At 48.5% G+C, this 25,222-nt stretch overlaps 1 protein-coding gene across 1 annotated transcript; it reads right to left on the reverse strand.

The window, feature by feature from the left end:
* Window positions 1–318: 318 nt before the first annotated feature.
* Window positions 319–25,222, reverse strand: LOC144167572 (monocarboxylate transporter 12-like). The gene is made up of 7 exons (XM_077696796.1): window positions 25,018–25,222; window positions 23,294–23,437; window positions 15,963–16,365; window positions 14,498–14,768; window positions 9,167–9,419; window positions 3,403–3,549; window positions 319–402 (listed from the first exon to the last, which is right to left on the reverse strand). The coding sequence occupies exons 1-7, from the start codon at window positions 25,202–25,204 to the stop codon at window positions 389–391; spliced, it is 1,419 nt and encodes a 472-aa protein (XP_077552922.1). The 5' UTR covers window positions 25,205–25,222; the 3' UTR covers window positions 319–388.

Raw genomic sequence — 25,222 nt, forward strand, 5'->3', positions numbered from 1 at the left:
GTGGAGAATAAAGCATCGTTTGCATTAGGACAAGCGCTGGGGGCACTATAAAACACGAAATCTCTCGAATAACAGAAACTTGTGTTTTGTCTTCATGGCTCCTTTAAAAACTTTTGAAAGTGGTTTTCGTTTGGAACTGGGGAACTAAAAAAATTACGTGTTTCTTTTCGCGAGTGTTTTAAACGGTCCATGTCTGTAGTTATTTCGTGAAGAATCCGTAAAGTTGGCACTTCGGCGCATTGTTTATTGCACACAACTGTTTAGAAGTAGTCGCTTAGTGCATTTACCAAACAAAATGCAACAATGTTCATTCAAATTGTGCTCCTGAGCACCACCGGGGTGACATCGGTTCGAATGAGCCCATGATCAGCTGTCAACTCGGCGTAGCCTATAGATATGCACCTGCAAAAGAGTAAAGTAAAATGCAAGTCACACGTTTTGTTGATTGAAGCACACATGCGTTTTACATTGCCAACTCTGTCTGAAAAGGAGGACGACCTTGAACCTATGACGTCTGACCAGCTGGAACAATCGTCAGCGCAATTAACAGGAATTATGTAGCGCATGCCTTCGTTACCTGCTCATAAGAACATGTTTAAATGGCGGAACGCCTGTTCTAATTCTCCCTCAGATGCCCAGCCCAACTGCACTTATTCCTAACTCCACGTCTTCTACGCGAATTTATTCCCATTCCATAAGGCTCGGCCCTGAGCGTAGCTCAAAATTACTTCTTTTTCGTGGCATTTCCAGCTTAGAAAATTTTTCGGTGGTCGAGGTACATAATAATCCCTCTCGCTCGATGTAAAACAACTTTAAGCGAATTCAGCACGAAAGTGAACAGTGTTCTTATTACGGCAGAATACCCCATTTCCATGCCAAATCGTTAGTGAGAAGCACATCCAAATAATTCGGATATATATGAAAACAGTGAAATAATTGCGTACCAAGGCAAAAAAGGTCTTAATTCGAGAACGCAGGCTTTCCTCACCAGAGCAGCATCTGGCTGCGCTAGTGTGGTGTCGACCGAATCATCGCTTGGCATGGGCACTTGTTAACCAGGTTTCGACAAGAAAGCGCCTTAAAAAAAATTCGAAGACAAGCAGATGTCACAGACTTTAGTCATTGCCAAAAATGACCCTATATAAAATCTCACAAACTACGTGACGTCACACTTCGTATCGAAAACTATCAAAAGCTATTGTTCTAATAGCATCCGACTTTTTATCATCATCGGCCGTGTATTCTACAAAGGAGTCCCAGTTGTGCCTCTGATTAAAACACCTACTCATGCTTCCGATGCACAATAAGATAGCAAAGTGTACACGGTGTCATCTATGATATAGCACCGTATAGGGAATACCATATACCATCACAGTGGAACGTTCGGTGTATACCCGAACAGCGTGTTTTGGTGCAAGGGTCCGAATTTTTGTCTTTCATTATTGGGCAAGCATTTTACAGATGAGTCCGAAATAAATCACGCATCGTACGTTCAAGAAGGGCCAGCTGATTGCCAAGGTCCTGCGCATGGGCGAATGCATGACAGACCAAGAGGGAGGCATGCCATAAAACAAATATGTTTAAAAAGCCAGAAATGCCAAACCATTCTCCACATAAATTCCGTATATACGGAGTTTACGGAACACATACGGATCATGATTTCCATTCTAATTACAGACGGAAACATAAAAATTGCAAGTCCTTATTATTATTGTTATTATAATAATAATTATTATTATTATTATGAGAAATTTATTTCACTGTTACTGGAAACCATACCTTGTTTACTTACGCCCACGCGCGCTACACTCCGTATGAACACTGTATTTCCACAATTCCGTAAACGGAACGTTGCCGTAAGGAATAATGTTTCAAATAGCAATGTCATTACTTTATTATTTTAAATGCCGCAAGCAATGTGTGTCCTCTCATAAACAACGACGAAGAACACCATCGCAACATTACGTACATTGCCCACCGTGAATTCAGGACTGATCAGGTTTTAAGAAGGTATTTTTACCGGAACGGCTCACCCAATAGCCCAAAAACTTTGACGAAGATCGCATTCTACGGTACAATTTGTTTAAACAATAACAGGGATGATAGGGGGTCGCTTTAGGTTTTTAAGAATTAAAAAAATTTTGTTGCGAGGACAGGGCCATCCTCTAGAGAACCTCAGAGATTGAGAGGATCTTTCGGAACCGGAGGTAAACCACCTGGGTAGCGGCGATACCAAAGAACAAGAACCCTTAGCGTAACCGAGGAAGAGAGGCAACATCCGGGTCCCTCAAGAAGGCTTAGCGCAATTAAAGACTCGGACGCGCGGTTCATTGACGTGGCCTCGCAAGCGATAGGGGTAGCGAAACACAAATGACTCGATCTGGCAGTGGAGTCGCTCGCCACGAACTGCGCGGGCCGCTGGAAAGAGAAAACCCAGAGAAGCGACCGCCGGCAGAAGACGGGTCACACGTCCAGGTGGCCTGAAAACTATTCAGAAATGCTGTACCTCCGCCTACTCTCTAGGGCAATCCCGTGGCTCAACAGCTTCACGGCAATGCACTCGAGTGACCAATCCATGCCGCGAACAAAGCAAACTCGGCGAATTGCAGTACGGTCCATACCATGTGACCCAAAAACGGCATTTTAGTGTCGAATTTCTGAATGCAGAACGTCATGCTTGCATTGCGTTATGCCGCATCGCAGGCCCAACTTTTCAATCACATCGTACGCTCGACATTGCCATTCGCCGGACTTTTACTGTTCGCAACATGGAACCGTCAAACAAGAGCGTTGTGGTGAAGCTCAATAACGAGATTTCCTTAGAATGTACTCAGAATAACACCATCACACATGTACGTCATCTGCGATTCCCTGGCGGGGAACGTGGCGGCCGACGACGTGGCCCGAGAACACGCCATCCGTGCATTTCCACCAGAACGAGTAGCGAAATATGGACGGCTAAGGTCCCTAAAGAAGAAGAAGGTCCAGGAACTTTACGGACGGCGTCCCCATGAGGTTCTCGGACATCGTACAACACTTGAAACTGGACCGAGGAGTCTGCTCGCCCCCCCTTACACAACGACGAGGGGGGAAGGTGCTGGTTACTGGCGATTGCAGAGCAGCTGCTTGGATCAATGCCATCCAACAGGATGTACCGACGGGCTAAAAATTCAACTGCAAGCACCTCAAAGGGCTTAACACGCTGCGCCACGCGTTGCGGGATCTCGGTGGCACCGAGGTGTCATTCCAGCAGAACCAATCGAAGAGCAGTTGCTGGCCCTTAAGCAGCCCCGACCCAAACGGCCAGCTCAGGCTTGCGGACACGGCGAGGCGAACGGGCAGGACCCATGGTCTCTCGGTGGGTGTAGCTGTGTGTCGGCACGAGGAGCTGGAATTGCTCACCTGCAACTCCTTCTGTTTCGGTTTCCCCGGGCCCTCGAAATCTTTGGCTGCAGAGGGTGGCTGCCCATGTGACCGTGAAGGCAATGGTGATGACAGCAAAGGTGGCCCACAACGGAATATAAGATCCCGTCGCGTCTCGCGTGAGGCCTGCAAGTGCAATAGGTATTAGTGTCCTGTTCACACGAGCACGCGTCAACAATAAGGCGTTGTCCCCGACTGTACTACCCCTTAGGGAACGAGTATCGCTTATTCATGATTTATAGTCAAATAGCTAAGCAATTTACTGCCGCCGAATTCTTGAATATGCATGAAAGGGGGGGGGGGGGGGGGGGGGACACACTTGATATTTCCCTGGGATGAAATAGGGAAAATCGCGTTTTTACATCCAAGCTGCTTACGGCTAGAGTTCCGCGAATTTTTCGCGTCATCTGCGTCTGCAGAAACTCGGCTCCCAAATTTGATGCAAAGCGCGTGGCGTTCCATAGTGCGAAACGTCCATGCGGGTGTGCTTGCTTGCTTGCTTGCTTGCTTGCTTATTTGTTTGTTTGTTTGCTTGCTTGCTTGTTTGTTTGTTGTTTGTTTGTTTGTTTGTTTTTGTTTTTGTTTTTGTTTTTCGTTTTTTTGTGTTTGTTTGTTTGTTTGTTTGTTTGTTTGTTTTTTTGTGTTTGTTTGTTTGTTTGTTTGTTTGTTTGTTTGTTTGTTTGTTTGTTTGTTTGTTTGTTTGTTTGTTTGTTTGTTTGTTTGTTTGTTTGTTCGTTTGTTTGCTTGCTTGCTTGCTTGCCTGCTTGCTTGCTTACTCTCTTGCTCTTAATTGACTCATTATTTGCCTTAACTCGACAATTTGCCGTTCTCCGTGTTAAATTTAACTTTTCTGTCGACGTAACGGGGAGGCCGCGTACAGGCCGGACTCCTGGTCGCCGGGGGCGTCCAAAATTTCCAAGTCGGCGGGACTGTAGAATCTCTCCGTAAAGGTGCCGTCCTCCGATTCTCCACCACGAACAGGTACGTCTACCCCAGAGTGCATGCCACCTACCGATATGGAATGACGGCGAGGTACGGCTGGTCGCGCAGCGCGGCTTCCGCCAAGAGTTCATGCCTTTGTTAATAATTCTGTGTCCCGTCAGCTTCTCTGGTCATCCATCTTCACAGAGTGAAATGGTTCATGGCGTTTTTTTTTCTTCGCTAGGTGTGACGAGTTAAACGAACTCTGAATTTCCCAATAAACGAATTGCGCAAAAAAGACGCTCTTTGACAAGGTATGAAATAAATATTTTGGCGCCGAACGTGCTGACAATCATAAGCGCGTAGGGATTGTTAATCCGTAGCTGTCACTGTTTCGTTCATCTTTTTTTTGATGATCCGAATTGCACTGTACCTCTTTTTAAAGCGGAGCTTTCTTTTCCTCCGTAAGGGCGACCGTATGAAAGCACACTGCAGGAAAGCCAACTTTACACACTCCGTCAAGCAGACTGTCAAGTTACGAGGCAGCTTGCCCACTGTCAGGGCTGTCCTCCGCTTACACGAGTCACATTTCGCGCCCAGGGCTAATTCGAGTTCTCCTTCCGGCGGCAACACGATAAGAGGACTCGTGATGATGACGGGTTGCCATAAAGGCATATCTAACGACTAGGCATATCCAGCGACTAGAAAAACGCTTCCTGTGGCCGGAATCCAACGTATAAAAAAAGCCGACGTCTATCCCATTTCGCCCTTCCGACACGGTCGAAGCAGTTTGGATTTTGGACTTTGGCTATCACTTTGGCTGCATGGAAGAAAGCTTCGTGTTTTAATGGTCTTTCTTTTACAAGAGGGCTTTTAGTTCACACCTGTCTTTGCCCTGTGGCATGGGAATTCGGAGACGGTGGCGTAGCCATAAATATATTTCACGTGGTGTTATACGCCGTGAGAGAATAAAAACTTTAAAAAAGAGAGACTGCGTCGGTCGCCCGAACAATACCTGAGTAGTTTTTCATAATTCATCAATTAAGGTACTGTTCCGACGCTGAAACACCCCAACATCCAACTACGGTCCTGGAGGGAGGTAAAAATAAAAAATCCGGCGATCTTCGCAATTGATAAATTGATTTAATTGTGGGGTCTAACGAGCCGACGCTGCACAGGCGATAAGGCGCACCGTAGTGGAGCGCTCCGGATTAATTTTGGCCACCTGTGAATCTATAACGTGCGCCGAAATTAATCTCGAACACACAGGCGTTTTCGCCTTTCGCCTCCATCAGAAAAAAATTCACAGCATATCCACGGGGTGAATGATGATGAGTGGGCGAAGCTCCTGAGGGGCAATCATCGGTAAAACCGTGACTCTTCAGTGAAAGTTCGCCCACTACATCTGTGTCCGAACGTAACGTCTAGAAAGTCTCGCTTAAACCGCGCGTCGGCACCTTGGGGCTGAGCTCGCCTGATGCGTTTTGCAGACGCCTCACGAGCTCTCACTGCATCGGGGTCTGCCTGCCGATACGCGCGCTTTCTCGCCGCTTCCCGTTCTCTGACGTTTTGGAGATCCTCTTCGCGCCGCAGCCATGCCGCTTCGTGTACGGCAGGGTCCTCGCGCCGTTGCCGTGACGCTTGGGCATCTCGTTCTCGAACGATGGGATCTTGGCGGCGTCGTCGCGCAGCCAGACGACACGCTTCGGCCTCCCGCTCTCGTACGGCAGGATCGTGGCGGCGGCGTCGCGCAGCTTCACGGAGCGCTTCTGCCTCGCGGGCTCGCACATCTGAAGCCTTATCCATCGGGCGACTCCGAGCGCGCGCCAACAGCGAACGGATTTTATTACAACGCTCCCCGCCATCTAGTAAACAATCCAAGAACTAAACTAGAGGTAGCCACGCCATCTAGTAAACAATCCAAGAACTAAACTAGAGGTGGCTACATACATACGTCGAGGATGGACAGACCCACGCCCTAAGGAGCTTCGCCCCTAAAACGGCCGCCGCGGCCTGGAATCGCCCCGCGTCCTTCAGATCAGCTGCGCAACGCCTTAGCGACTGAGCCACCACAGTGGGTACCTTCGAAATTGAGATGCGAAGACTGAGGAAACAGCGAAGCATGCGCCATCACCTGGCGGAGCCAATGCGTCCCTCCCCACCCGAACATCTAGTACCGCAACGCGCACTCCCCACACCTGCTGGTCGGCTCCTTGCCTCCACGCCACTTCTCCTCGCACATATTGGCCTAGCATTTCCTCCTATCCACATTGCTGCGCCGATTTTTGAGTGACGTCCGGTACGGCTGGCACTCAAGGGGCCATGCCCATAAAATACGTTTCTTTTATTCGAAAGATTTCGTGTTTTATAGTGCCCCCCGCGCTTGTCCGGAAGCAAATGACGCTTTCTTCACTGAGCAATTAATGAATTTAAGTTAAATTTTGATTCTCCAGCCAAATTGCATGTTTTCATGACGTCTCCAATGATACCATAAGAACAGGTCTTCAAGCTAAACTTTGTGCGCTGCGGAGCCTAGTTTACCGTTAGTCAACGTTTACCGTTATAGGCAAGCTTTTAAGCCCTGCCTAATTTGCGTTTGTTCTTGCCGGCCTCAGCCAATCGCCGAGCTGGCAAATATGACATCATAGGTTTTGTTGCGGGGAATGAACCAGTGGGTCGCATGACCATTCCCTTTTTTTCTAATTGTATAGCTTATATGAGCGAAGTTTACGCTAGAAGTGGTGTCAGTATGATTCTAACGAGGAAATCTTTAGAATGAACGTGTTTTGTCTGCATGGCCCCTTTAAAAGGCTCCGCTGTTAAAGCTGGAGGGGTAGTGTAGAGAAGGTATGACGGTGAGGAAATTAGGAAGAGAAAAATCCAAGTTAGTAAGGAATGCAATAATACTTGTGCAGTGTAAGGACAGATGCATAAGAAGGCACGTAGTTCTGTCTTATGCAGAAAATGGAGTAGAGACTTTTAGTACTTTTTATGCCCCCCGTGGTTGTATGGTCGGGGTTTTTCAAAACAGGAGACCACTTTCGTTGAGCTCACTGCATCGAGCAGTTTTCGTAACAGATGCTTATCTTCCTCCTACGATATGGGTCGGCAGCCTTTTGAGGTGGAGGGCAGAGGTGCATGAAGCCGACACGGCGGAGGGCCGGACTGCAAATCAGGTTGTGGGGTGGGTGGAGGGGAGAGGGAGGCAGCAGGGTGGCCTTGCAGGCAAAAAGAAAAACATCAGCGAATTGACAATATTTGACAACTGACAATCATCTGGCTAAGTCTGAAGATGATGACAATGTCAACTGGAAGCGATCAGTTATCTGTTGTTGTATCGCATCCTAACTTCGTTTGAGGTCAGAACCGGAGTGTCGGTCTTCAGAAAGGAAGTGACCGGTGGTGGAGGAGGAGTTCTGACGACGTGCCGGGGGCCGCATAATACTGCCCCGCGGACCGCATGCGGCCCGCGCGCCGCAGGTTGCCGTTGCCTTTTCTTGGTGATATAAACGGGCATTAGGACAGGTATCTCGATCTGCCGTTGTGGGTGTCCAGTTCAGGTAACTGAATGTTGAGGACACTCTGTTCATACCTTGAAGAGGCCCTTCTTCAGTTATGGCAGAACTTCAGGCCCTCCTGGTTAACACACCGTGGAACCTCGCCTCCGAATCTCCCGCGGCCATGCTTCTACCTCTGCACGTACTACGCTCAAGTAGTTCGGGAGCTCCGACGCGTCGCCAGTTCTCTAGACTTCACCTGCAGTGTGCATCGTCTGGGGGCCTTCTTTCCGGTTCCCGTGAGAGTTCTTTGGTATCGACCATCGAAACCCGCCCACACCTACCCTGACGCACCGTGCCATCCCCAGAAGGTGGCTCGACCCCTGCCACTGCTTCAGTTATCCTGAAGTGCACTCTCCTCCTTGACAGGGAATCCACGCAGGTCCTTCCTCATCCGCGTGGGACCGACTTCCTTGGTGGTTTAACCCGCCACGAGGAGGTAGCGCTTCGGAGAATACATGTGGAAGTAGATTTTACCTCAGTCATTAGGAACTCTCAGACGACGCACGTTCACTACACACATGCCCCTTATGTACATATCCATCGACTGGGGAGACTCTGGACAACCTCGTGGGAACATGTCCAGGACTTCAGTCGGCGCGAGTTATCCACATGACGGAACTCGGCTATCAATCAGGGTGACCGCCTGACCTTCATCGCTGGACGCACGGGCCTCCATACCAGTCTCTTCTGAACCTCGTCGTGGAAATGGGACTAATCAGTTTTATATGCCGGAAGGCGTACTTGCGCAATAAAAATGTAGATGGCGGCTACCAGGGGAAGTTAAGCGAAGTAAGGGACGACCAAGGATTCGATGGTAGGATATGAACTAAAAAAATTCTCGATCAAAGGATGGACTCGACGAACTCTGGAAATCTTTAGGAGAGGCCTTCGTCCTGCTACAAGCATGGTGATGATGATTATTATGACGACGATTATGTTTGCAGTTTTGTACTACCATAGTGCCAGATGTCTCATTATAGCCTCGTGTCGTCCTACGATATCACGCACGAGTGTTTACATAAAACTTGTGTTGCTTTAGCTGCGCACCCTGTAGCTCGCCCTTAAGGGGCACCACTTATAATTATCCACCTCTTGGCCTTGTTCCCACATACTCATACTGTGTAAATGCTTCATGGCTGTGCTCACAGTTGCGTCGTTATGCGGCGATAAAATGATCCTACCGCGACGGCGCCTGCGCGTGGGCTATATGGGAGTCCTTTCGGGAGTTAGGCATGTCAGTTCGAAAAGAGGTACACGCTCACCGACTAGGAGAGGCCGCACGAGGACGACAACGCCGGCGACGAAGTTCACGACGCCCAGGCTGAGCTGCAGTACGTCGTCCTGGTACATGTCAGCAACCATGATGGAGGTGGTGATGATGCGACAGCCCTCGGACAGGCCCGAGACAAAGTAGCTGGTGAGCAGAATCCAGTGGTGCTTCACCAGAGACATGACCACCAGGGTGACCGTTTCGCTGGCAAAGGTGGACAGCATCAGGGAGCCACCACTAAGCAGCTGCGAAAGAAAATTAAACCCAATTTCCACCCAGTGTGAAACCTGCTGAAACAGCGCACCTGTGGTTCTCTTGTTGCGGCTCAAATGTAAACGGGCGCTCGCCCGATAACTGCAGCGCCGTCACCGTGAAAATTCTATGGTTGACGCAAAGGAATCGGCAGCTAGACGTCAGCAGCGGGAGGCTCCCTCCCCAAGCGGGAGGGAGGGGAACCCGTTCTTGCGAGAGCGTTGCTCCCTCTATCGGCGGATCTGGGAACCGACTTTTGCGAGGCCGCCGGCAGCGAGGCCACGGGGAACCTGTTTCTACCCCTGCGTCACGCATGACCTACAGAAGACTTAAAGGAGCCATGAAGAGAAAACAAAAGTTTGTTTTATTCGAAAGATTAGGTGTTTCATAGTACCCCAAGCACTTTCCCGGAAGCAAATGGTGCTTTATTCACTGAGAAATAAGGCAATTTAAGCCAAAATTTTAAATCTCCCGCTATATTGCACATTTCGTGACGTGAACAATGGCGACATACGAGCCGGTCCATGAAACAGATACTTAGTATGCCGACTCCATATAGCACCCACACGCGGGAGTCAGACAGGGACCGGAACTTGTGCCGAAACCGAGACGGCGGCCATTTTAAAAATACTAGTAAAACCTAGTGCAACCGTAGCCCTAGTGATGGAATCGCCTGATCGGGAGGACAAAACTCTCGCCCAGGAGCTCGGGCTTGCATTTAACAACCTCACACCACTTGAACGCTCAATGCTTCTAAGTGCATGAGCGGCAGGAGTTGTGGGATACGCGGACGGACCGGAAAGCGACCATTCCGCTATAGCCACAACAGACGAACTCCCAGCCGTCGGCGCCGCTGCCTCGTCAGCCCCGTCGCGACGGACGAATACATACAGGCTGGTATGGATGTGCCGTATTTTTATTACGGTTAATAATAGTTCAATTTCAGTAGCACTATTGCTTATGCCAGTTGGCCGGTGTCGTGTATGGAAAGCCGTTCGCGCGAGCTCTCTGCTCCGACCAGAAAGATACGAGCGTCAATGCGCGGTGTGTACAGTATTTTTTTTTTCTAAGCTCAGAGCGCTTTGACGAAGTCGGCGACGAGCGCCAGAATGTTCCAGGAGGGAGCTAACGTAAGGGTCCCTGCCGTAATCACTTCGTCGGAAATGAAGCGAGCACACTCGTACGTCCTTTAGCTCCCTTTCTTCTCCATTTGCAAAGTTCACAAAACGTAGCCACTTGCTTCGCCGAGGTTCGTCGTTGGGCAGCACATGAAAGGAGATCTTCTCACCGGCGGGGATGTCGCACTCCCTCGACGATTTGCCCGTACTACATGGGAATTTCACAACGCAGTAACGAAATTTCATTGTAGAGTACTCGAACAAACTGTGGTTTTCAGTGGTTGTAAACTGGAAACGAGCTCGCAACGACAGCAGCAAGCCAACACCTTTCCGAAACTTCTGCGACGACTGGCACTATCTCGTCGCTGCTTGCTGTTCCTTACTCCCCTCGTTTCTATTTTTACCTTTGCTGGTTGGCGATATGACGGCCAACCTCCTGTCAAGGGATTAAGATACCAAGCAAGGTCGCGTCTGTACGTGCTGGAACGGTTCGTTGGCTTCGAAGAGCCTCGAACCCGAAAATTCGTCTGCGCGACGGCGAGATGTCGAGATCGGCCGGCGGCAGTTTCGTACGCATTGGCGTACACGTTTGCGTGCTTGTTCGGAACTTCAACCGTTTACTCCACCGTTCTTAGTGTCATAAAAGGAATGTGCAGTATGTTTAACGGGCATATAGCTCACTATGCAAACTGGTAAGCCCTGCCTAACTGCGTTTGCTTTTGCCGGCCTCCGCCAATCGCAGAGCATTCTCGTGTGACGTCATAGGTTCTGTTTCGGGAAATGAGCTGGTGGGTCGCATGGTCATTCCCTTTTTTCCTAATTATGTAGCTTATTTGAGCGAAGTTTGTGTTAAAAGTGGTGTCAGTATGGTTCTAACGAGGCAATCTTTCGAATGAACCAAACTTGTGTTTTCTCTTCATGGCTCCTTTAAGAAAAGGCTTGACCATAACACCACCGCCGTTATAAGACGGCACGGACGTGAAATTATTCGCCGCACAAATGTGCCACCGGCGGAACTTTTTATCGATTGCAGCTGAAATTCGATAGCAAGCGTAAGGCCACCCGATTTCAGAGAACTCTCTGTCAAAACCTTCCAAGTGACAGAACCTCCAGTAAAGGAATTAATACCACCCACGAGTATCCTTAAAAGACCGAACATGTACACAATTAATCAAAGTTCACAAAGAAATAATTTTTAATAATTAGGAGAGAGCTGTCAGCGGTAAACGCCCTCAGAAAATACAACAGGGTCGAGGTTTTGGCCTGTTGGAGATGCATGAATGGGATCGGAAAAGTGAAAGACTAACAGAATACAAGGACGATATCGAGAGAAGACTCCATGAGCACTAACTTCCAACGAGATATATTTTGGAACAAATTTTCTATCTGTACACATCAACGCTCTCCGGTTTTATGCATCACACATGCGCGCACTTACAAACGTCGAGAACGTATAAAGTAAAGACCTTTACCGTCAGTAAATACCGTTGCCGTGTTATGTGCCAACGTTTTGCTTCAAATATGCCTGAAGTTTGGTTCGAGCAAAACGATGTTAATAAGAGCCGTACCACCAGTATAAGTTGTTTGGAGGCGTCCTCCGTATATACTTCGTGGTTCCTTCTTACGGCAGAAATAGTTTTTGCAAGAATATATGGTGCCGATTTCATATCAAGAGCTATCGCACAAAACCGCAGTCCGTGAATTCAAGCGTCGCATATGACCAACTTAAACAACTGACGTACGGATCATGAGCGACGCATCATATCCCCGCAACACCATTCGCAAAGTCCTCCATTCCAGGATATTCACCATAGAACGAAGCTACACTTCCAGGATGCTAATGAGATTCAACCACCGTACGTTTCGAGAATCAAGATTAGGTCGTTGTTAATCGACTGTTCTTCCAACACAAGAGGCCAGTACTAAGCAGACGTCACTAATATAATCACTATTTTTACTGACCGCTAGAGAGGGTTGACATCGCACGCGGCCCGGCGCCACTTTGTATAGCAGATTTTCATAGGTGCTGGGCATCACTAGCAGAAAAACGCTAGGCCGCGAAGTGTGAGGGGAAGTGGCGATGAGTCAAGGAGCCAACTAGCTGGTGTGGGGAGTGCGCGCCGCGCAGCAGATGTTCGGGTGGGGAGGCGGGCCAGGCGTCGCCCAAACCTCGGTGCAGCGAAGTGGAGAGGAGGGAAAAAAATGCTATGCCACGATGTGGTAGGCGATGTGGCGAATAGGCAAGGCGCCGACGCGCACACGTGGGGAGATGGGGAGTTCGGGTGTAGAGGCGCAAGTCGTGGATTGGCTACACCTAGTGATGACTTAAGCTCCTGTTTCCTCAGACTTCGCATCTCAATTTCGAAGGCGGCCGAATTTTAAACCTTAATTTTAGACCTCCACCTGTCAATGGTTCTTTCGTGGCGTGGGGGACAAGAAACTCCCAACGCAGCTGGGGATGGGGAGGGCACTTTTCAATCACGGAGAACCGTGTAGATGGCGCGGCGATAGGGCGCTATTACCCAGCATTCCCCTCGCACGGGCGGGTGGGTCGGTGGGACGGCTTTGTCGACTGCTTTTGCGACAGTTGTTTTGGGAATGCTTCGGCGCGGCTTCACGTCCATTGCGCGCTGTCTTCACATGGCTTGATTAAGTTTTTCGACAGCAGCTGTTGGGTAACCCCGATACGACGGAATTAAGTGAGCGTACAACAAAGATACGTTAAGAATTGCTTTGCAGGGCCGGAAAACAAAAGTTAGAGACCACATACAGGCATCTGGCCCCTAGAGAAACGCTACCTTTCGCTCACTGTTTGCCACGATTGGGACTCCGTTTTCTAAATTGGTTAATACCAATTCGGTTCTGTTTTAAGGAGCATAAGAAAATGCTGAAGAAGCAACTAGATCTGATAAATAGCGATTATAAAAGTTCCCTCAGCTTTCTCGAAATTTTCAAACTTATTAACTAGTTTAGTCCTATAAATTGGAATCACTAAGCTCACATGCCAAATTGTTTCGGTGTCTGTGCTTGTGTCGCTCCGTGGTGTAGCCCCGAGCTAGCACATCAGGATGGCTACGTTCCACTTTCTCACCCTTCGAAAGACGCTCTTCTCCGTTTACTTTTAGATGCGAAGCATCTCATGCTCTGGGCTGTGTCCCTCCCTCCCTTGTCGTTATTGTCCGCCGTCCGCACACCCACTGCGCATGCCTGGCCAGGCACCGCTGATGATGATTGTGGCAGGGTGCCCCTAGGGATTGGCCAACCAAAGAATCCATCACGAGATAGCTTCGCGTTCAACCACTGTCGTCATCTTCCCGTAGGGGAACCCTGAGTACCACACCCCCACTGCGCATGCCTGGCCAGGCACCGCTGATGATTGTGGCAGGATTACCCTAGGGATTGGCCAACCGATAATGCGAAGCAGCTTAGGGTTAGAGACGCGACGGTAGCCGCTTTATACTCCGCTAGGGGCGACACTGTAGCTCCACGGTATAAATGACGCGTGCGTGCGCTCCACTCCCCTCATTCTCCTGCCGCAACGCCACGATCGAACTGAAAAATAATTGGAACGTGAGTCGACCCCATGGCTGCTTCGCATACTACTCAGGGTTCCCCATACGGGAAGATGGTGAGATTTTTTCGCAATGCACGGCAGGGCTACAGCGGCGGCGTCCGCCACTCTAGCCGGCCGTGCCCGATGCTGCTGCGTTGAGGTCGCCGCCCAGGCGAATTCCGAATAAGGGCTGGCAGAATCTCTTGTTTCACTCTTTGTAGAGCCACGAGTGTGAATTCAAGTGACGTCGCTTGGGCAGTTGTTGGGGGTGTCGTTGAAAGCTTTGCTTTCCAACCACCTTGACAGCGTAGATTGGAGCCATTTTTTTTTCCGCGTGCAGGAAAGACGACCCCGAGTACCGAATAGCTATAAGAGCTATAAGAGTCACCGTATCAGCCACCTTCAAATCGAGCACGATGCCCGTCGTTATCCTCGCCACGACGTCCCCAGCAGCGTTTGCTTGGGCCAGGTAAACTGCGTCGTTGTCGCCCAGGCCGATGTCCATGCCGAAGTCAACGGCAGTCAGCACGAGCGTCACCATCACCAGCAGGGAAACGGCCCTGGACGCGGCCAGAAGTAAGAACTGCGCCGACGCAAGGGAGCGTAGCTCTCGCGCCAACTTGCTCCACCTGGAACGTGCCTCCGGCGGGATGTTCGCGCTTGGGGCCGCCCTGCACGGATAGCGGAAGCCAACAGAAACGCTTTTCGCCAGTACCGGAGCATCCACGCAGAGATGCAGGGACTCCTTGGGGCTTATTCTGGCGAGCAAGAAAAGTTAAATAATATTAAGCAAGGAACACGCAAGCACGCGAAATGTCAGGAAAGATTACTATGAGTTTGTAAAGTGACCAACGTTTTGTAATGTTTATCACGCAAAGACAGTGCTGCACGAGGTGGGTTTCGACCACTCTGAACAATAACTGTCTCCCCGTCTTTGCAGTGCACTATTTAGCCTGTTCTAGCGTTTGCAAAAGTCAAAATTTGCCGTAGTCAGGCTACTTTCCTCTTTTAAAATGAAAACGCATTCCACAGAGGAGCTGTAAGCGGCTATAGGTGGTTGGCATTTTGATATCCTCACTGTTTTCACTGCAGGAAAAAATTCAGTGATTGAAGTGAATTCTTATGCATGCGTTATGGTTTACTAGCAGCCGATGAGAAATGAGCGTGCACCGAGTGTTCCTTAGTTTTATTTTCTGATGCACGCTATGGAGCACGTCGCAGACAATAGGAATTGAGCGCGCCCCGAGTGTTTCTTTATTTATTACTTCCTGCTACAAGCTATGGAACGTGTCGTAGTCAAATAGAGCTGAGCACTCCGTAAGGAATCTCTCTTGTGGACGCTTTTTCATTGCGGTAACCGGGCGCGCCTTTCGTGGACGTCATGTGGGTGCGTGTCCTCAGTCAACCAACCACACGGCCCAAAGCGGTTTCGCAACACTTCCGTTGGCCAACAAGGGCCTCATGGCCGGGACAGCGAGCCAATTTTCTCGCTTCTCAAAATATGGATCTCATTACGCGCGCCGCCCCGTCATTCCAGTAGTGAAAAAAGTCCAAACGTCCAGCCTTTGAAGAGGTCACACCCAGTGACAATGCTGGCTTGAAATGCATCCTTCTTGTGACCCATATGCCCACATGGAGCTCGTCATTGCTGATATTTTGGACTGCGAATGATGTTTTGCGGTATAGAAACAGTGCCCACGGAGAAACAGAGAGTTTTTTTTTTTCGGGAAGTAAGCATGGACGTTCTTCTGGCGAGATACTGAAATAGCAACTACTCAATCACAAATGGTAAAGTCCGCGTGTAAAACGTCCTTGATTGCTATTCAGGCATTAAGCAAAACAAAGACACCGAGACGACGGCTCACCTTGCAGTAATAACAGGGTCAACGTGCTCCTCTGAAACGGGCTGTGCGATCGGCGCCATTGACATCTCTGGACGTCTTGAGGGAGCGTGTGGCTCAGTGGCGGGATTTTCGGCTTCCATACTATCGTGTGACCGGCCATGTTCCACACTGTCGCCCTCTTTGGGCAGTGCCACCCGGTTGATGACGATGCATCCCAACAGCGTGTTCAGCTCCAAAGCACCGATGAGGAACAGCGCCGTCTGAAATCCGAAGGCACTGCGAAGTGCCTGGACGACGCGCGGTGACACGACGCCCGAGAGGGCGGCACTCACGAACAGCACGCTCATGGCAGCCCCTCTGTACCGCACGAAGTGGCGCGCCACGACCGCGTAGGGAACCACCTCCTCGCAGGCCACGCCCAAGCCTGCGTTCGTGAGAGGGCAGCAACAGGACGACCTCGAATGTATCTTTCCGCGATAATCGAGACAGCAAGGTGATGGTATTCACTGAATAGTTTAGCTGTCAGTTTCTTTGCTTGACAACACTGGAAACGGCCACGGGCATGGCCGAAGGGGCCAAAGCGCCACGGACATGGCGCGGCTTGTGCCACTGCGCCCGCGCGTCGCAGAACAAAAAAACACCGGCGTGCGTCGTATGCTCTATTTCAACCAGATTCTCAACGGTGATGTCAACACAAATGCTATTAATCGCACACACTGGAGTAAAGGCGTTACTTTGCGTTCAGTGGGGTAGAGTTTAAAACGTCCAACACACGTCATGTGCTTATCACGGACAACTACCGCCATCCCGCGGAGCCCGACGTAACCAGTGACGGCGCACTCACATGGTTGCCTGCATGCGCGCCTCGCCCGCGAATACACTTTATAGGGAAGCATGACAGCAGTACATGTTACTTCAGAGAAGCAGGATGAGGGTAATTCGTCTTCACAGCAAGGAACCACCCATCCCAAATCATTGTAACCTCAGTTCAGTGAGCTACCGTTGCGGGAAAATTCGTCTTGGCTTGTGGTTCGTTTGATATTCTCGTGATTTGAAGTTTGCGCCTGCCATCGGACGGCTAGCGCTAGCATCTTAAGTTTCAAGCCAGTATACTCTCTCCGTGATGCGCCTGCTGGCACATTGCTTGCCGCACCTGTTTCTGATAGCAATCTTTCAACTATACACGAAATTACATTGCTGTCAAACAACGGCTCGACGAAGACAATGAACACCTGTGCAGATTTATTTTGCGCAGCCTTCCATGGTTGTTCGCCTCGAAATACAAGCATACTTACCCACCCATAACCTGGAGTAGCAGATGCCGTGTCTCGGAAAGAGTTACGGATGAGGAATTTGAGATAGTTTCCTGGAAACGTTTCTCTCTTGATGACTACTATCGTCCAGTGAGGTGCGGGTTAATTGTTAATGAAAGGAAATCCCTTCTCGCAGTCACACGTGGAGCACATTTCTTCCGGTGGCTTTATCGGTTAGTTTCGCCTCTGCGCACCTTATCGGCGTGTCATTTTTACAGAGAAGCTACAATAGTCAAATGTCGATATAACGAATCACTGGAGACCGCCCAAAATCGTTCGTTATTTTGAAACCTCGTTGCAATGAAAAACTTGCGGTTATAAGCCAGTCCTCAAACGTAAGAGTGAAAATGACGTACCTTGGAAGTATATGCGTGTGCAGACAATCAAACTCCCAAATCAAAACGCTGTACTCACTTCAAAGCATTTTTATTTGAAGAAATCCGTTATTTTCTTCTGGCCAGTGCAGCACGCACGACGGATCCCACTCTGCGCAATACCTCACCGGGTACATCATTTCACCGAGCAATGAAAGTGTGGACTTTGTTCATGTGCACTAAAACATCAATTTTCGATACTATCTCATCTTCCGTGTTCTGTACCCACAAACGTCTTAGTTCGCGTCGGGACGATGACTGCCTTCACTTCTTGGCTGTACCGCTAGCTGCATTCATCGTTGGATCTCGCATAAACTTCGCAGCAAGATCACTCACAAGAAATACCTTCCCGCACACGTGAATAGTAAGAACTACCTATCCACCGTTCGGCCACCGAATGACACCAAAAGCAATGAGAGAGAAAATGGGAAAAGGCGGCTAGGCCGGCGAAGCTACTGCACATTCTTTGAGGTGGCGCTAGCAATTGGCATTCCACGTGGGGGTGATGATAGCTACTGCACTTGGGGAAATACACCCAGAAACGGCGGTTTCTAGCTGTTTCACGCGAGAGTTGCCGCTCTGTTACTTTACCCGAATGCGTAGTACTGATTTTCCTCGACTATAAAAGAGACAATAAATTACGTGCGTTATTCTGAAATAAGCGGTATACTGAAATTCATAGTTCCGAAATATATTTACATCGAAAATACCTGCAATTGGGTGGGGATTTTGAAAAAGTTCGTCAATTTGAGAAATTCGTTATTTTGGGGTTTGTAGAAACGAGATTTGACTGTATAGGCTAACTCCCTGGTGGGTTTTTTTTTCTTTTTTTTTTGCGTTTGTGCGAGAAAAGTCGCCGTTCCGTCAGCTCCCGGGCCGGTGTTCACGGCACGTACCGTGGCTGACCACATGTGTTCTCTCCCGCTGTATTCGCACTCTCCCCTTCGGCCACCTGTTCGCCTCCGGTGCTTCATATTTAGATACAACAAGGCGTATATTTCCCCTTAGCAATGTCTTCCCAGCAATGCATCTGTGTTTAGAAGTGAAGCCGACTTTAAAGAGATTAATGTAAACCAGAGTAAACCAGAGAAACTTGAAGTAAACCAGAGAACGGTAGGACATTTGGCCTTAGGTGCGCACGGAAAAACAACTAACCAAGCAGTTCAGGGAGATATGGGCTGGGCGTCGTTTGAAGTTAGAGAAGCTCAGAGTAAAATATGCTTTGAGATGAGGTTGAGGGCAATGGATCAACGAAGGTGGGCAGCTAAGATTTTTAGGTACCTATACTTGAAAAGCGTGGACACGCAGTGGTTAAGAAAGACTAGAAGGCTAACGATGAAATACGGAAAGAACAGCGGAGAATCAGAAACAGCCAAGGTAACCAAAAAAGAGGCAAGGCAGATTGAAACGAATAAATGGATGGAAAAAATGGAAGCTAAAACGTCGTTAGAGATGTACAGGGCTGAGAAATTGAACATCAGAAAGGAAAATTTCTACGATAATTCCCAGGGCAGTGCTTTGCTTTTTGAGGCTAGAGCAGGTTGCCTGCGAACTAAGAGTTTTGTGGGGAAGTATTCATAAAATGATGGGGTATGCGTGGTCTGCGGAAACGAAACAGCAACTATGCGGCACATAGTGTTAGAATGTGGGGGTATCCATCCAAATCTACATGAAGGGAATATTGGGCTTCCAGAAGCCCTAGGATTTAAGGGTATCACAGAGGAATTTAACTTCAAGGCTGTCGAGGGGGCGAAAAGAAGATTAGAATGCTGGTGGACGAAAAGTAGAGAGGGGAATATTGCCTATGACAGTTACCACCTGTAACAGGAAAAAAAAGTATTTCGTGCCTAATAAGCTTTAGTGCCTCCCCTAAGCAGCGCTAGTATTAAACCAAGAGTGTAAAACATGGTTATATTAGTCCTTTTTGGTAAGATGACATGTCATCACCCCGCTTCAAAGGGGAAACCAATAGCAATCATAATCATCATCATGTAAGCTTGGTCTTTGTGCGCTAGCTTTCTGACATTGTTGCACAGTGAAGCGAAGTCATCAAGAAAAAAATTCACGCATCTCCACGAAGTGATTCATGACGAGTGGGCGAAGCACTGGAGATCGTTCTTACCGTAAATCATTCGTGAGTGTTTACTGCTAGGATTGGATTTCCAATCCAATCCAATACAATACAATTTAATCTAATCCAATCTAATCAATTTCAATCCAATCCTATCCAAATCCAAATTCAAATCCAATCAAATCCAATCCAATGCTCGCGCATGTGCAACACGGTTTTCCAGGAGCTCTCTCTCTCTCTCTCTCTCTCTCTCTCTCTCTCTCTCTCTCTCTCTCTCTCTCTCTCTCTCTCTCTCTCTCTCTCTCTCTCTCTCTCTCTCTCTCTCTCTCTCTATGTATCTATCTATCTATCTATCTATCTCTCTGTCGCTCTCTCCCTCTCTCTAACCATTTGTTAACCTTTTATCTCGTTCTTATTAACCTTTTACGAACCTTTTGTTCACAGATGTTTCGATTTACACGGCGCTGTGCCGTGAGAACGGACGCCGGACGCCGGACGGACAAGCCTCGGCCTTAAGGGGCTTCGCCCCTAAAACTATCGAACGTGGCGGAAGGACACTACCGACGACGATCGGGTCGCCATCGCCAAGCGCAAGCGCGATGCCCGTTGGGACCCCGAATACCGTCGTTCGGAATACGCAAAGGCTTCGGCGTGGCTACAATCCTGCTGATCGCTTCCAGGGCGTTACGGCGCAATTTGAGTGGGAGTTGGTGGTTTACCGATAGCCCACTAACAGTTCCACTGGTCATCCTCCTTCACAGAGTGAAATGGCGCGGATTTTCTTACTAGCCCTACATGGTGATCTTCCGTGAGTTCTAATTCTTTTGCAGTATTTGTTGGAAATAACGCAGGATATTTTATTGCTTATGTACAACGAGATGTTACTTCAGAAGTAGCTGATAACAATGAAAAATGAAGAGAAATTCTGGTAGCTGTCTTGCAATGCGTAAGCATTATTGTTCCGATTCTGTTCCTTTGGAGTGTTTCCCTTTGCCCAATTACTTCTTTTCGCTCATCTGTTAACTTTGTCACTGATGTATTTTTCCGCATTGACGGGGTTACCCAGTCTATGCTATTGGCGATTTATAGTTTCGTATTTCGGTCTGTGTTTTCGGGGATTTTCATAGTTGTCTCTGCGTGGCAAGGAAACGTATACGACACGTATTTCTCATTGTCTTCGGGCACTTTTATAACCCTATTTTTTCTTGCTTTTTATTTACTTCCAAAAATTAATTACCACTTTTTAATCAATTTTGACGATTACATGTGTTAACTTCTTCAGTTATGCCTTTTTTTTTTTTGTACGTTTGTGCATATGCAGGGCGTTGCCCGGTTGACGCTCTGGGAAACTCAGGAAAAAAACTCGTCCGCATTAAAAAAATGCTCCCACGCGTTCCGTCCAGATCGCTAACCAGTGAAGCAGTAATGCGCGGCCGCGGTTTGCCACTGCCACGTGGGCGGCGCTCAACCCGCCCCACTTTTGCCTCTGCCCTCCGTTATCGCTTGAGCTGTGCTTCACGCAGTAGCTCGCTGCGCGCATGTTCTGCTGTGAGAAAGCTAAGCCGAGCCAATCTCTCCCCCCCCCCCCCCTACAACTAACTTTTCTCCAACCGACTTTTTTCTCTCCCCTTACTACTAACTCCTCTCCAAACACGTTTTTTTCTCTCCCCCTACTTTTAACTCCTCTCAGACCGAGTTTTTCCTCTCCCCCTACTACTAACTCCTCTCCAACCAAAATTTTTCTCTCCCGCTATTACTAACTCCTCTCCAAAAGAGTTTTTTCTCTCCCCTTACTACTAACTCTTCTCCAACGGACCTCTTTCTCTTCCCCCTACTACTAACTCCTCTCAACACCGGCTAGATTCTCCTATCCAACCGAGATTTTTCTCTCCCCCTACTAGCTCCTCTCCAACCGAGTTTTTTTCTCTCCCCCTACTACTAACTCCTCTCCAAACGAGTTTTTTTCTCTCCCCCTACTTTTAACTCCTCTCCAACCGATATTTTTCTCTCCCCCTCCTACTAACTCCTCTCCAACCGAGTTTATTCTCTCCCCTTACTACTAACTCCTCTCCAACCGACCTCTTTCTCTTCCCCCTACTACTAACTCCTCTCCGATGATGATGATGATTGTTATTGGTTTCCCCTTTGTAGGAGGGTGATGAAATGTCATCTTACCAAAAAGAACTATAATACCCACGTTTTACACTCTTGGTTTAATACTAGCGCTGCTTGGGGCAGGCACAAAAGCTTATTAGGCACAAAATACTTTCTTTTCCCTGTTACAGGTGGTAACTGTCCTAGGCAATATTCCCCTCTCTGCTTTTCACCCACCAGCATTCTAATCTTCTTTTCGTCCCGAGGTTTTTCTCTCCCCCTACTAGCTCCTCTCCAACCGAGTTTTTACTCTCCCCCCTACTACTAACTAATCTCCAACCGAGTTTTTTTCTCTCTCCCCTACTACTAACCTCTCTCCAACCATGATTTTGCTCTCCCCCTACGACTAACTCCTCTCCAACAGAGATTTTTCTCTCCCCCAACTAACTCCTCACCAATTGAGTTTTTCGCTCCCCCATGCTACTAACTCCTCTCCAACCGAGTTTTTTCTCTCCCCTACTACTACCTCTCGCCTCTCCAACCGAGATTTTTCGGGCATACTCAAGTTGTACCGGAGGAATTTTATGTGTACACTGGACCACCGGATTTGCCTTCCTCACGCGATATAAAGCTTCGCTTTAAAAATACAAGCACGTCAAACGCGCGAAGGGTGAGCGAACCGCTAATGCCATATGATCCAATGTGTAACGCCCGTGATTGTAAGAAAGAAGTGCCTTTAGTTATCAAGCAACTCAGAAAAGTTTCGAACAGACTATCCCCATTACCCCTGCTTATTTTCGATTTTTAAGTTCCACAATCATAACCCTTTCAAAGACCCGCCGTTTCCTAATTGCTCGTAATTCTTTCCGTATATCGGCCTAACAACTTTTACAGGCGTCCATTTTTTTCATCGTCGGGCCCTTGTGTAGAGGCATTAGAACGTCGCAATGGAACGGTAGCGTAACTGGCGCGGTGATCCCGTTACATCTCACAGAAGAAAATCAACTGAACTAGAACACTATAAAACGCTTGCAGTAACATCTAGCGGAAGCGCGCAAAATAAAAACCGCGAATAGCTTTACACACAGCTTGTCAAACGTACCGTTCCAAACATCTGTCGCTATGCTTCTAAATTTACTTTCCATCTTATCTGTTTCCCAAATCTGCAATCATTTAAGTCACGTACATTATACGTTAAAACACGGTATTAGTTCCATTAGTCCTTTGCCACTGCAAACGGCCCGAAGTAGGTTCCATATTTCTTCTTTCTTCCCGTCCGATATTAACACAGTGACACTGGCTCTGTTAGCTAAGTTGTAGTGCGGACAATTTCCCCGAGCGACATTGAACCGCGCGGAGGGTTATTTACTCCCACGTTCGCATATCCCAAATACACCAGGATGCTACTTTTGTAGCTTGATTGACAGTTTAAGGTGAGCTGCAGTGATCCTAGATTTCGGGCATCGCACATGCGTCCCGCGCATGCGCACACTCACTCACCAGCGAGAACGCCGTAGAGGAAGAGGATGAGGATGAAGCTCTTGGTGAGGCCGCACGCCATCACGGGTAGCGAGCACAGTAGACCACCCATTATCAGCAGAGCCCTTTGTGAAAACCAGAAGCCCAGCACGCCATAGAGGGCTCCTGCACGGAGCGGTGCACATTACCGATGTTTTCATGTAGACGCATTAAAAGTTGGAGCAAACCTCATTGAGAAATGGCTCCTCGGGCAACATTAATAATTATTTTTATCTTTTGAGCTAAGTTCGTTTCAACAAAGTCCGAGGTCACCTAAGGACTTCTTTTTGGTCGTGAATGCGAAAGCAGAAATCTCCTTTTTGCTGTTGTTGCTGCTGCTGCTGTTGGGGCTGCGCAAGTACGCCCTACAGCGTAACCAAAACGAAACTGATCAGCCCTGTATCCGCAATGAAGTTCACAAGAATACGGTACAGTCGAACCTCGTTATATCAAACACTGATATAGCGGATTATCGGATATTGCGAACTAAACACGAAGTTTATTCGGTCACGCCTGATTTCAATGACACCGATTCTTTTTATAACGGAACCGAAACCTAGAGATCCGCGCGATATTGGCTATAACGAAGAAATATTTGATTCTCGCGAGGCTCAAAACACGAAAGCTAGTATAACAAAAGTAAATTTAAAAAAAACTGAGATAAAACAACCGTTTTTTAGTAGCTTAAGCTCTTTATTGCGTGGACACTGTGAAGAACTTCATTCCGCTCAGACTGTGAAGAGCCACCAGGCGAAGGCCACATCCTCCAAGTAAATAAGGAGGCCGGCCTGCTTTGCCGAACGAACTTTGTTCTGTTGTAATTTCACGTACTCACGTTCCGGTCTGTTTAGTTTGAAATGCCATAAGAAGCACATAAGGACTGCCTCGTTTATAGTGGGTTCGGAGCCTAGAACAATGCGTTTTTTTATCTAGGATTGTTGCGCGAGCCAGATTGCCGAGTTATTAGAGCCGATTTTTACCTCTACAGTTATAACGAATATCTGATATAACGAACGAATTTACTGCCCCCCTATTACTTCGTTGTAGCGAGGTTCGACTGTATAGAAGACCGTGCATCCAGCGGTGTAGATCAGGCGGCCGTCCTGGGTCATACCCGAGGCCGCTCATGTTGCTTGCCCATCTGGCGAATGGCATGCACGTTGCTGCCATTCACAGATTGTGCTTTGTTGGCGGCGTGGATGAGCCCTCCGAGCGCATGGGGGTGAAGCAGAACTATGGATTGTCTTGGAATGCAGTTCTTAACCTGGTTACTCGTAAAGGACACTTAGCTTGCAGCAAGGTAGTCCAAGCCTTGGAACTCAGTTGCCTTGAAGAAGATGTGGTGATTCTGAAGGGGAGTTGACACGTTCATTTCGAACCTATAGGCCTCTCACCACCGAGCTGACGTAACCTATAAATGTTAGTTAATTCTATATACACACGTCGCCCTGCGTGTTGCGGACGGACGGACGAACGGATAAACGGATAAACAGAACAATTGCCGCCACCAACAAGGAAGTTGTCTCCAAAAAGTTCTGTCCTTCTCAATAGCCTTTGATTGGCAAATGAACCCAACATCCGAGTCGTCATGCATTCACAAACAAACAGCAACTAATGCCAATGAAAGATATAACCAAATTTGGGGAGTCGGCTTTTCAGTACCGGCGTCCTATCAGAGCAGTTGTAGCAACCCAGCACGTGCGTACCTCCGAGCTGCGACATGATGACGGCGACTGTGAGAGGCCACGAGGCGGCCGTCCTATCGATCTGAAGCATTTCCATGAAGCCCACGAACATCACGGGCTCGGCCCTCGTAATTGCCATGGCGAAAAAGACAAAGATGGCGGCCGACGCCACCACAGGCAAACAGGCCCGAGAGTCCGGTTGCGCCATGGCGCTGGCGCTACTGAT

Source organism: Haemaphysalis longicornis, unplaced genomic scaffold, assembly GCF_048455015.1.
Source record: "Haemaphysalis longicornis isolate Haplotype H1 unplaced genomic scaffold, Haemaphysalis longicornis Haplotype H1 scaffold_2, whole genome shotgun sequence".
Taxonomy (NCBI): Eukaryota; Metazoa; Arthropoda; class Arachnida; order Ixodida; family Ixodidae; genus Haemaphysalis; species Haemaphysalis longicornis.

Excerpts from the sequence above, each read along its gene's own strand:
- LOC144167572 (XM_077696796.1), bottom strand. The coding sequence starts at position 25,204 with ATGGCGCAACCGGACTCTCGGGCCTGTTTGCCTGTGGTGGCGTCGGCC. Across the intron at positions 23,438-25,017 it reads CATCATGTCGCAGCTCGGAG|GAGCCCTCTATGGCGTGCTG; the intron begins GTACGCACGTGC and ends CGCTCCGTGCAG. Across the intron at positions 16,366-23,293 it reads CCTCTACGGCGTTCTCGCTG|GCTTGGGCGTGGCCTGCGAG; the intron begins GTGAGTGAGTGT and ends TCACGAACGCAG.